The sequence below is a fragment of the Grammomys surdaster genome, unplaced genomic scaffold, assembly GCF_004785775.1.
Source record: "Grammomys surdaster isolate TR1022 unplaced genomic scaffold, NIH_TR_1.0 239, whole genome shotgun sequence".
Classification (NCBI taxonomy): domain Eukaryota; kingdom Metazoa; phylum Chordata; class Mammalia; order Rodentia; family Muridae; genus Grammomys; species Grammomys surdaster.
The window spans coordinates 10,790,789-10,803,704 of NW_021604684.1; the positions used below are offsets into that span (position 1 = coordinate 10,790,789).

Sequence of the window (12,916 nt, forward strand, 5' to 3'; positions counted from 1 at the left end):
AGTTCTCATAGCAGTTTTGACTATCAGAAAGGGACGTAATACCAGTCCCACTATAAAAAGAGCTAAATAATCATTGATATAATTTTAGGAATTCTTATAGGATCATCATTAAGACTTAAGAAGTCGTCTATTTGTCTATATAGCAACACTACAAGACAGTACATCTTCGTGGGTCTGCAGAGATCTGCTCCAAAGGGGTGTGCTATTGCTTAGTGATTGTTACATATGTTTAATAATAATAATAAGCATATTAATAGCAGGATCTTTCCTAAAATATGTCCTGCCACAGCCTTGCTGAATGGGGAACACTTGTTGCAGATTATATAATAATCCGAAGCAAGCATTTCAGGATGATCAACTGCTAATTATTAGCTTGTCCTATTATGGCTCCTGACAATAGAGAGAGCAAGAACCAGTGTCACATGCAGTAAGGAGCGTCATGTGTGCACATGAGGATGCTTGATCTCCAAGGACCTGGCCATGGTGCCAGTGTGCCGATATATGAGAAATAATTCTACAGGATAACATAGCATTAGAAATGTTGCATCATCTTCTTTTTCCATGTCTCTTCTAGCCTTTCCAACTCAGGTACTCACATCACCCTACTTTCTTCAGTGTAGAAGGTTGGCCTGCTTCTTCCCTCCAGGCACATGCTCCTAGAAAGAAGATCCAGACTAAAATATAATTTGAATATAGCTAGGCTCTTCTCTATCTAGATTTAACTTAAAATATCCTATTTATTCCAGCCTACATTCTGCCACGTGGCTGGTTGCCTGTGCTCAGTTAACGTGTCCATCTTGTCACATCTTCCTGGTGAATCTCCTGCATCACTCTATCCCAGAATTCTTTCTCCTCCTGGTTATTCCATCTTTTATTTCTTGCCTATTTGATACACCCTAGCCTTTTGAAATGACATCCATACAATAAACAAGACATTCTCTTTATAATTCAGAGAAAAATAAAGTGTTAGGCCAGGGAACAGAAATTGAGATTATCAGCAAACAAAACAACACTGCCAATAGCATATCAAGGTTGTCCTGGGAATGTCAAATACCAATAGCAGACATTCTTTTTAATCAGCAATTTATTCTATATTTTATGGTGCCATGTGTGGTTTAAAACAGTTTTTTTATGATCATAATCAAGATAGGTAATGACAGTAATTCAGAGTTCTCCAGTGGTCCTGTCACAGAATTATAAATGTTCTTTAGCAAGCATGTGACAGAAGTTTAGCAATTTTTTATTCATGAGCAAATTTATGATCTCTGGTTATGGTTTCTTTCTACTTTGGCCTTAAGTTTTTCCTGTTGAGAGAATTTGTAAACCATGCTAGTCACTCTCTAACACAGACTTGACAACAGGAATAGGTAAAGTTCAGGAGAATGTATGTGCATGTACTTGTGTGTGTGTGTGCCTGTGTGTGAGTGCCTGTGTATCCCTCTGTGTTTGCTTGTGCATCTTTCTGTGTGTGTGCCTGGTTTTTTTTTGTGGGCCTGTGTGTGTGTGTGTGTGTGTGTGTGTGTGTATTTGAGTCAGAAATGGAGGTAGTGAGAGAGAGCATGAATTAGTGAGATGATTCTGTTATAATTCAGGCCCAGGAGCTTTATCTTCAGGTATCTCATGCAGTTAGAAGATTGGTTAATGACTCTAGCGTTAACCATTAAACATGGATACGGTCAGTGGCTGTGGGTGACTTGAGTTTGAACTTCTATAATTTCTTTTATTGTCTTTGTTTTTAGAGGGAGGGTCTCACCATGTGGCTCTAGCTGGAATTTGCTATATAGACTAACTAGAGTGGCTTCAAACTCAAAGACATATGCCTGCCTCTGCCTCCTGCATGGAGACCTGGGGTTAAAGCGTGCATCTCCATGCTTGGCCTAAACTAGTCTGAACTAATTTCTTGAATGTGTCTCTCTGAGGAGAACTTTGGCATCTTCAGCCACCGTGTCAAGGAAAAGAAGTTCTAAGTAATAGGTTTTCCGAAAGTAAAGTCCTGATTTCAGGAGTCCACCATTAGCTGAAGCAGATCTCTCCATGTATTTTAAAAGCATTCCTTCTAATGTTTTTCTTTTCTTAGTTTCTAACAAATAAGGGGATTTAATGATTTTTCTCAGTTGTTCAACAGACACTTGGGAATCCTTCGCCATGAACTCTAGAGTTGCATCATCCACTCCAAAGAGAACTCGATAGTTGTTTAAACTCATCTTTAACTTCTCTACATCACTGTCCTTGAGGATGTCCACTACAGGATTAGTCATCAAAACTCCATCCTTGAAGGCTTCTAGCCAAATGAACTGCTGTATAGAGTTGTGTTTTCTTTCAATGGTGGCCTCTGTAGTATTAGACAAAGAAAACATAATGTTCTGATGTGTGTTAGTAGAAAGTTTGTTTTTCAGCGTGACCTTCAGGATTGGGAAGTCATAGTCAGATACATTTCTGTTTGAGATCAGGAAGATTGGTGGCACATCAAGGTTGTTTTTCTTAAACATATTCACACAATGGCTTCGGATATGCTGCAGGAAGGTTTCTCTGCTAAAAGTGTCTTTGCATTGCTTTTCATTTTCTAGATCTATGTCCACCTTGGTTCTCAGGAAGTAGAAATCCTTCTTCATTATGCTGATTGCTTTGGCAAGGTCTATATCATTTTTCCTAAAGCGTGTGGCCGAAACAATAATGAAAAAGTCATACTCATAGAATTTCATTTTCTCCAGATAATCTTTTGGTGGGAAATTTGTGGTTCCAATCCCAGGCAGGTCCCAAATAACCACATTCGGAATGTTGGGGTGTCTGTATGGAGTTCTACTCATGGTTGTCTCCACCACCCCAATTGGAGCTGAAGTTTTCTCTTCATGTCCAACCCCCCTGAAGACATTGATGAAACTGGACTTCCCTGTTCCAGATTCTCCTATCACAGCGACATTGAGTGGGGTACTAGTCAGTTCTCTTAATGCAGAAGCAATTTCATCCTTTGCCTGCTGAAGGTCTCCTAGTGTCAGGTATAACTCAATTAACGTGATGATTCCCTGAGAAATGATTTTGTTTTCTGCCTTAAACTTCTGAAAATAACTAGTGAAGCTGGAGTACAAGGCTTCACTCTGAGATGTGCCAGAGAACAGCTGACCCATGACACTGAGTAAACAAAGGGCCTGAAAGGAAGAAGGGAGAGTGTAAGTTGCAGGAGACTGTTGCTAGAGGACTCTGCAAAGCATAGTGTCCTATGGAATGGAGCCTGTTGCATTCTGATGTGAGCTAGTTCTTATGTTTTTCTGCTTGCTGTCTGTTAAGTCCTTTATTATAGAAAACCAAAGTAAGAGTATTCATGTAACCATCTGCATATGCCCCTTAGCCAACTACTTTTGAAAGTAGAACAACCCTGTTGCCTCTAATTGGACTGGAGTCTTACATGCAAATTCAAAATGTTTTTCCATCCATGCATACTTTCTTCAGTATGTACCTTCTAATTAGACTGCATTTTAACTAACATAAGTGAAATTTCTCAAACTGAGAGTCAAGTTGTCATCATTGTTTAATCAATGTTAAGTCTTTCCAACAGTCACATAAACCTTCATTTTATACTTCTACTTTCAGCAATTTTATTTAATTGACATGTTAGTTAATTTTCTTTTGCAGTGTCTTTTCTATAACTTGGAATCTATCTCCATGGGAATGAAAACTTACCATAATAACGTGAGGCTTCTTTACCCTTACTGATCCATTTACTCAATGTAATGGTTCGGTGTGCTTGAGCTATTATTTAGCTCTGTTTTATTTTAATATTTTACTATATGAAAATTATCTACCTGTACACTGGAGAGTAGCTCAGTTGGTAAAATGCTTCAAGCATGTAGAAAGCTCTGGGTTATTCCCCAATATTGTATAAACATGGTTGATTATGCACACATACACATAGCTAAAACTTATAGAATTATCTGCATATTTGTCCACATCCTGTCAACGTTATACTCCAAGATGTTTTATCCTTTTTAAATGGACTTCTTTTATGGAGAATGAGTGAAGTGGGGTTGGTGAAGTCAGTCTTCTCCTGATTTCCCAGAAAGTTAGCTCAACTTAGGCTGAGCTGCCCCTGGGACACCTTCCTGGTTTCATGACCCTGTATCAGGTGATCCTCTGCTTGAGTCAAGCTTCAGGGATGGTTCACTCTGACCTTCCAGGTACAAATTCTTGACTATCGCCCTACATCATCCACTTCTCTTCTAGTTTTGAAGTTAGGACCACAGGTTTTCTCTCCCCCATGGAAAGGCTATTTAGTTAGTCCAGATCTGCTTTTTTTTTTAAACCTTTTTTTCTACAAACCTGTCATGTTCAAGACTTTGTATGGCAGCACAGTGGGCCTCAACATTATTAAGGGAACAGCAAACTCCCGCTGTCACACTGGGGCCTCCTCTTTCTGTTTCACCCATATAAAATCAGTAAACAGACTTAAGCTCTATTTCTAAAGTCATTCACAATTGATCACTCTGCCTGCATTATCTTCTCCAAGACTTCCTCAGTCCCAGCTTTGACATTATTATATTTTCTGTGGTTGGCTTATAACAACATGAACAATCAAACAACTGTGTTGTTGTATTGACACACTGAAATCATGTCATGTCAAGTCAATTCTGAGAGACACCATAAAGATCCCCATTTTATCCAGGGAAAGTTCACTGGGTGTACAATGTACATGTTACATACAACATAACCTTTGAATTTTGTTATTTCACTGCTGGAGTCACTTGGGTCAAGTTCAAGCAACCCTGTTATCTTGGTGCTCTTCCCTACTCAGGACTTTGTTCTTAGGTACAGCTTTCACGTCCTTGTCACTCTCCCCCGCTATCCACATAGCTATTGACTTAATCACCTTTCTCTAGGCTCTGCTTCGATTAGACAGACTTTGAGATTTATATTCCCTTTGATAAGTTGCACCTACTTCTATCATTCACCATCCTTGTTTTCTGATCTCTCCACAGCACTGGCTATGCTAGTTTACTATGAGGGAGTGGATGGGAGGAATGAGGAAACCACTTGGCTTATTGTGAACATTTGTGACTGTTCCGTAAATCTACCCAGCATGTGGCAAATTGAAGTCCTACCACATTCATAGAGTGGGTGCCAAGACTCAGGAGAATAAAAACAAAAAACAAAAAACAAAAAAAACCCTTCCTGTGGTGGTTTGAATATACTTGGCTCAGGAAGTTGTACTATTAGCAGGCGTGGCTTTGTTGGAGTAGGTGTGTGTTGTTGAAGGACATGTGTCTCTGTGGGCATGGGCTTTGAGACCCTCCTTCTAGCTGCCTGGGAGATAGTCTTCTTCTGGTTCTCTACAAGTAAGATGTAGAACTTTCAGTTTCTCCAGCAGCATGTCTGCCTGGACACTGTTGTGCTTCCTGCCTTGATGATAATGGACTGAACTTCTGAACCCTTAATCCATCCCCATTAAATGTTGTTCTTGATAAGAGTTGCCTTGGTCATGAGGTCTCTTCACAGTAATGGAAACCCTAACTAAGATACCACCCTAATACAAAACAGAGATCTCCATAGAATCCTGAAGCACTGTGTATATGAACCTGTACAAGCAATACAGACTGGAGGCACAGTCATAGCCTGTTCTCTCTCTAATCTACATCTCGAGTGGACACAGCTGTCTGGGAAGTCAGAGCTACAGAACTCTCTTCAACCTGACTACAGACACAGGTTCAGACATTCCAAAGTGGTGGGGGGGGGGCTGTCACCCATAGACTCATAATTGGACCTCAGTGTTTGCTCAACAGTTAAAAGAAATAAAAGGTGAGATTCAAGCCCTCTGCAGACTTCATGAACCCCATGAATTACTACTTTGCTGCTGTCATCCCCATGTTATCACACCCCAGTGAAAGCTTCAATAGCTTCCTTCTTAGTTTTACCAATATCTAGCTCTCAGATGTCTTAGCAATGCATATGCATCAGAGTAGGAAAAATAAGGCATTGTGATAGGCAGTGTGAAGTATATATTGGCATTAAAGTCAAGAATGAATATGCAATCTGCTCTGCAAATGGTTCCTAAAGACATGTTCATACTGTAGGCAGATTGCATCTCCATCGAAGTAGTGGTGAAGAGCGTGCTTAATGGGAGCACATGTGTCCCTGTTGGTAGTTTTCACTCAGGGTGATATTTTCTTTCCACAGACTTTTAGGAATCTCTGGAGACATTTTGTATGGACAGCTGGAAAGACCCAGCAGACCATGTTTACTACATAGAGACAACAGATTTTGTTTAACACCCAATGATGTTCAAGACAGAAATCTTCCATTCTCCTTCCCCCAATAATTCTGACTCCCTACTCACATTGCTTAGTCTCAGAAAACTCTGGCTTTTGGAGTGAACAATCCCTTGATCAGGGATTGATCCCTTGGCAGGTGCAGTCCTGGGGCTAGTTGTGCAGGACATGGAGACAATTGAGGAGGAAATTGCTTTTAGAGCTTTGTAAGACCTGCTTGAGTGGCCCTTTAATAATTATGCCAAGTGTTCTACTCAAACCATAGGAAAACAGAGATATATGAAGGATTCCACCCATTGTGTGTGGCTGTATATTGAAGGCCAGTCCTGCGACATATGCAGAAACTTCCTTTAGTCCTGGGACTTTGTTTTCATACAGTCACTACAGACTGGTAGGTGCAGGGTTGACAGAGCATAGGAAAAGATGAAGCACCCAGCAGACCATCTTCCCTGAGTGCTGCCTGAGTAGCTCATTGCTGATGACCCCTGAGATGGGCAACCACAGCAAGCTGGACTCAGAGTGATGTGTGTGAGTTTAAGATCTGGAGAGAACAGTGTGGCAGGGAAGACCTGAGTAAAGACAGTGTCCTGAAAGAGACAATAACCAGATTAAATAAATGAACACCATAGCCAGATTAAATAAATGAGCACCATAGCCAGATTAAGTAAATGAGCACCATAGCCAGATTTAATAAATGAGCACCATAGCCAGATATTCTGTTGAAATGGACAGTAACCTACAGAACACAGACAGAACGTCCCTGAAGGCACACAGCTGTTCTCATATCTTCAGTTTTCCCCTCTCATTCAGTTCTAGCTCCTGGTTTGTGATGCACACTTTAGTGCAATAGCTGTCTGCAAGTTCTTCCCAATGAAGATGAACACAGGAGACCAGAAGGTGGTGACAAAGCCAGCATTACAAAAGGAAGCCTGCCTACATGACAGCAGCCTTCTCACAGGGACACAGCACATGTTCCTTACAGATGCAGAGAAGACCTTTAGCACTCATGATTTGCAATAAAGAAAACCACAGTGAACATGATTTCCAGAGGCAAAGATCTCCACAGCCAGCTCTAGCAGAAGCACCATGCAGAAGCACCTCTTCTCCACAGGTCAGGGTCCTCAGGAATGTTAGGAATGAAATAGTTGATCCTGAACTAGGAAGCAAGATGAGTCTGAGAAACAACAAACTCATACACACTGCAAAGACCTGTTCCATGAAACATTCATTATAGCCATTTTAGGGAGAGGACTTAGAAGCAAGCAAATCAATTGGATAAGTTTTACCAAAAACAGTATCCCAGCATTCCCTTAGGTCTACCTCAGCTTGAATGATGTGAGCAAAGCCCATCCCTAAGCCAGTTTTAAACAACTCCCACAAAAGCCCCTCTGTCTTCCAAGCTGAGGATCCCCACTGTTTGGGTATGTTTCTAAATGTCTTGTTTTCTATCTGTCCTTTAGAGAAAACAGATAGTGAGGGTTAGAAGTTAGATCTGAACACTCCTGACCACTTACCAGAAACTCCTGTGTCCAGTGGATTCATACACTGTAGCTCTGTTTCAGGAAGCACCCTCCTATGTGTGCTCTAGTCTCTTCACATGAAATCCACTCCTGCTTCCTCTGTGGCTCAGGTCAGTTCCACAGGAGTTTCTGGATTTTGCCCCTCCTCTCTCAGTGTGTGTTGGCCAATCATGGAGGAGTATAGATCTAGTTGTTTTCAGAATCTCCTGCATTTCCAAGAAGAGGAAAGTGAAAATGAAACATACAGTAGATTTTTGTTCGATTATCCCTTCATTTGTTGGCAGAAAAAGCTACTCAGTCCTAACATAACAGTGTGTGTAGGTGTGTGTGTGTGTGTGTGTGTGTGTGTGTGTGTGTGTGTGTGGTTGTTATTGGAAACCAAGAGGGTACACAGAGAAACAGTTCACTAAGTAGGCTGGAACCCAATCCTTGAAAGATGTTTTTCCTGATCCCTGTCTCCACAAATGCAGCTTGGACTAATGTCACACAACACATATATTGCAGATGCCAATTTTACTTTCAGCCTAGATGCAACCTATATTTCCTCGCAATTGGAGATTCATGTTCCTTAATTCTTGTCATTGTCAACTCCTCTGTCAATGCAGGGATTTGGTCTGGCTTGGGGATTGACAGGTTTACACATGCTGCTACAATCACTGGAGTTCACTTGCCCAGCTGCCTTGCTGTGTCCAAAAGACACAGCTTCATCCACTGACTCTGGCTCTTATAGTCTTTTTACTAACTCTTCCACAACCATTCCTCTGCCTTTGGAAGTAGAATTATATGTGTATATATATTATGTGTATATTAATATGTATATGTATCTATTTATTGCTGGATATTCTTCAGTATCTTATTCTCTGTATTTTGGCCAGTTGTAGGTCTATTTATTGGTTATTGTTTACTTCAAATATGAGCATACATAAGAAAGGTTGAGAGATGCCATAATCTATGGGTATAATGATAAATCATTAGAATCTGGCTTAATATTATGTCCGTTGAACAGGATAATAATAGCAACTCTCACCTAGGGTCTATGACTATTCTAGCGTTAAGATTTTGCTGAGATGTGGAGAATCTATGAAATGTTATCAGGAATTGGTTACCTGAATGACATTCTTGCTACTATTACCCTGGTGGGTATATTTTATCTGGAAAGTTATTATTGTAGATCACAGAATTCACAGGTATGTATGATTAATGGTAATTTTTATTCTTTGGTAGTGTAGATAGAACTTTCTTGCACTCTGAAAGCTAGTGAGCAGGGCTAAAGCTTCTGTCTCAGGGTCAGCTTGATTTTTCCATGTTCTCTAACTTAAGTATGTGTTGTTTCCACTTCTTGGGTCTTACCCTCAAATTCTGGGAGGTAACTGTAAGAATGTAATTTCAAGTCTCATCCTGAACATAAAAGATCCTTAAGTCTGAGTTTTGGTCTACACGCAAATATTAGTTTTCCCCTGAGGTACACCCCAGGAAGAGCACATTCCAAAGACTAAAACAAACATTCCAGGGAGAAGGATCCAAGATAAGAGTATTATCAGGGAGATGAGTTCTTAGCACAAGTATTCATGGGTAAACAGAAGTCACTTAAGCTAATCCTCTTTGTGGTGTAAATTTGAGTTGCTTAGAAAACAGGGCCTGGGAATGGCTATTTGAAATCTTTTTTGATATTGTCTAAGAAGTAATTAATTGTCCTTGTACACTCTGTATATATACTAACCTTAACCTTAGTTCGGGGTTCTTCTTGCCTACGAGCAGAAAAACCCTGATGCACTGGTCACTATCAATTCATCAATTCATTAATTTGTCAATAAACCTCATGCTGTTGCACCAAGTCCCGTCCATGAGTGTCTCTGGGGGAGCGTGTCCCCTGGTTTTGGATATTTAAGTCCAACATAACCAAGAGCACTGACAATAACTTGTAGTGGTCAGGGACCTCACTGTTCAACAATCCAAAGTAGAGCCTAACTCCATATTAATATTAACTTAATTGTTATTTCTCTTGCTATCCAAAAATAAGTTCCACATTAATCAAAGAATTCAAGGTTAAACTTAAATTCCTGAAAATTCTATGGGACTGTATAGGGAGTACATGTCAGAATGTTCAGGTTCAGAAAGAACTTTCTGAAGAGAACCTGTTTCACACAGGAAATGCAGCCATCAATCAATAAGTGGACTTAGGAAGGTAAATTGCTTCAATACTGTGAAAGAAACTGTTAATCTATTGTAGGCAGTGTTCAGAATGGGAAAAAAATCACCAGCAGTAAATCAGGTAGAGGATTGATATATAGAATATGCAAAGAGGTGAGAAAAGTAGTCACTAAGAAAATAAGCAATTCAATTTAAAATGAGTTATGGAACTGACTAGTGAGTTCTTAAAAGGAGAAACACCATAGCCAAAAAAAAAAAAAAAAAAATAGTGAAAAGAGTCTTCAAAATCCTAGCTATCAAGATACTTTTAATTAAATTTACATTGATCTTTCATCCAACCCCAGTCAGAATGTCTAAGATCAAGAAAACAAGCAAGACTCTGACCAGGGAGGCTAAGTGCAGATCTTCCTCTTTCCACATCTCCTCTAAATCCAATAGTTTCATGACCAGCTGTGCATCAGACTACCTGCTGAGGTCTCCTCCCTTACCCCATGCCCCTATCTCCAGTGGACCATACAGATCTTTCCCTCCTAAGTCTCCTCCCCAACCTACTGCTTTATCCTAAGTCCCATTGCCAGCAGGTACTCCCTAGGAACCCACAGACCACTCTGGCCAGGGAACAGATAGGCAATCTGCAGATTTTCACTTATCTCCTTTCTCCCCGAGATCCAAACCCTCAGTCTCATGACCAGGTTTATAGCCCACCAACTTCTGAGGCCTCCCATGCACCCCTGCCCTCATCTCCAGTGGATCACATAGATAGCCTCCTCCAAAATTCCCTCCTACCACTCATTGCTTTATCTCAGCCCCCAACACCATCAGGGAATCCCTAGAAACTCTCACACTCCTCCAGCCAGGGCAGCAGGTAGGCTAACTGCAGATTATCAATCATGTCTCCTTCATTTCTCCCTAATAAATCCCTGAGTGTTATCCACAGATCCCTAGCAGACTACTTGCTTTGGCCTCTCCTCTTCTGTCCTCATTCCTGGGGTCTAACAAGATCCTGGTATAAGGGGGTAGTGTCAGGATTTGGAGGAAATGTGAGAGAATTACAGAGGGTGAGGTAATTGAGCAAAAATATGTAGCAGAGGGGATGAGGAACTTGGGATAGCCACTGGAGCGTCCCAGACACCAGTGAAATGTGAGACTCCCAGAACCCAAATGGATGACTTTAGCCTAAATGCACAGAAAAGGGGGAGATAGACTGTGTAGAGACCACCTCCAGTAGATAGGCACGGGCTCTAGTCAAGGGATGAGGCCACCCACCCATCTTAAATTTTTTAACCCAGAAATGCTCCTGTCTAAAGGAAGAACAGGGACAAAAAAATGGAACAGGGAGTGAAGGAAATGTCAAGTGAGGACTGCTCCACCATGGCATCCATCATGTCTGCAGATACTAAACCAGACACTGTTGCTGTGGTCAAGAGGTGCTTGCTGACTGGAACCTCTTTTGGTGGTTCCTTGGGAGGTCTGGCCAGCAACTGACCAATGTACATGTGAATGTTTGGAGCCAACCCTCAGACTGAGCTCAGGAAACCAGGTCAGGGAGCTAGCAGAAGGAGTAGAGGAGCAGAGGGGAATTGCAACCTCATTGGAAGAACAACATAGGCTGGCCTGACCAACTAGAGCTCCCAGAGACTAGATCACCAACCAAAGAATATAGCTGGAGGGATCAGTGGCTCCAAATACATATGTAGCAGAGGATAGTGTTGCCTGACCGCAGTGGGAGTGGAGGCCCTTGGTCCCAGGGAGGTTGAATGCCGCAGCATAAGGGAATGCTCGAGCAGTGAGGTGGGAGAGGATGGGTGAGTGGGAGAGGGTGGACGTGGGATTGGAATTTGGTGTAGGGGCAACCAAGAAGTGGGCTATTATTTGAGATGTAAATGAATGGAATGATTAATTAAAAAAAGAAGATTCTGGTAAAATACTCTGCTTCCCTCCCTTCTTTGGAGCCCCTCAGCACCCTCCCAGCACGTCTCCATTGCTAAGTGTCAGTTCCCAAAACCTAGAAACACATTTTACTTGGAACCCCTAGTGGCCACACCTATCAGGACACCAGGAGGATTTCCTACAAAACACACAGCCACCTTACTCTCCTAAGAACTAGAAAGTGCAACAGAAATCAAAATCAAAGCACATTGTCAGGATACCAGCAGTCAGTTAAATAGCAAACACCAAGCATGAATCAGAGGCAGTGGTATGATCCAACAGAAATCAAAAGGCTCTGTCAAATTGGTAGGAGTCAGCAGAATCAGACAGAATCAGCTGGAATACCAGGACAAGGTCTTTGGGATGTTTCTCTCTGTGAAGACAATGATGACCAATGAAGACCAGCAGCGAGCAGCAAAGACTACTGAAGAAGTGAGGCACTGAATAGTGTAGCAATGCAAGAGCATCCTGTCACTGTTTGTAGGTTTCCATTTATATTCTTCCCAAACTTCACATGCCCTCTGAAGTACGTGTTTCAGGAAAACATCACATGTCTTCTCACAGGACAGCTTCCTTATTTATTTATTTATTTATTTATTTATTTATTTATTTTATTATTTATTTATTTATTGTTTTACCTATACAGCCTTTGCTTACTATTCTACAGGGGAAGGGCATATTCTATTCCTGTTTCTTACTTTTTCATATATTTCAGGCAAAACAACTTAAGTCATCCCCCTATACTCTCTATCAAGTACTCTAACTTCCTTAAACTACTTAAATCAAAACAGGAATTCTGTAAAAACATCAGTTAATCTAAATAATATTATCTCATAAATGTTCATCTTATGCTGATCTGCAGGAAAATTGCCCAATAGAGTGGGCTATCACCCAGGAAGGAATCACACCAGGCTATAGGCACTGAGGTCCTCCCCATGCCCAATCACAGCATACTAGAGATATAGAAGAAATATAGCAATGACAAACATGAGAAGGCACATCAGTAGCAAGCAGCAATCCTGAAATCAAGCCCCTGGGACTGTGCCTTTCCAGTTTACA

The 12,916-nt window shown here is 41.1% G+C and overlaps 1 protein-coding gene across 1 annotated transcript; it reads right to left on the reverse strand.

The window, feature by feature from the left end:
• Window positions 1–1,066: 1,066 nt before the first annotated feature.
• On the reverse strand, window positions 1,067–7,882 carry LOC114626755 (interferon-inducible GTPase 1-like). The gene is made up of 2 exons (XM_028774256.1): window positions 7,772–7,882; window positions 1,067–3,146 (listed from the first exon to the last, which is right to left on the reverse strand). The coding sequence occupies exon 2, from the start codon at window positions 3,123–3,125 to the stop codon at window positions 1,893–1,895; it is 1,233 nt and encodes a 410-aa protein (XP_028630089.1). The 5' UTR covers window positions 3,126–3,146; window positions 7,772–7,882; the 3' UTR covers window positions 1,067–1,892.
• Between the last annotated feature and the right edge of the window lie 5,034 nt (window positions 7,883–12,916).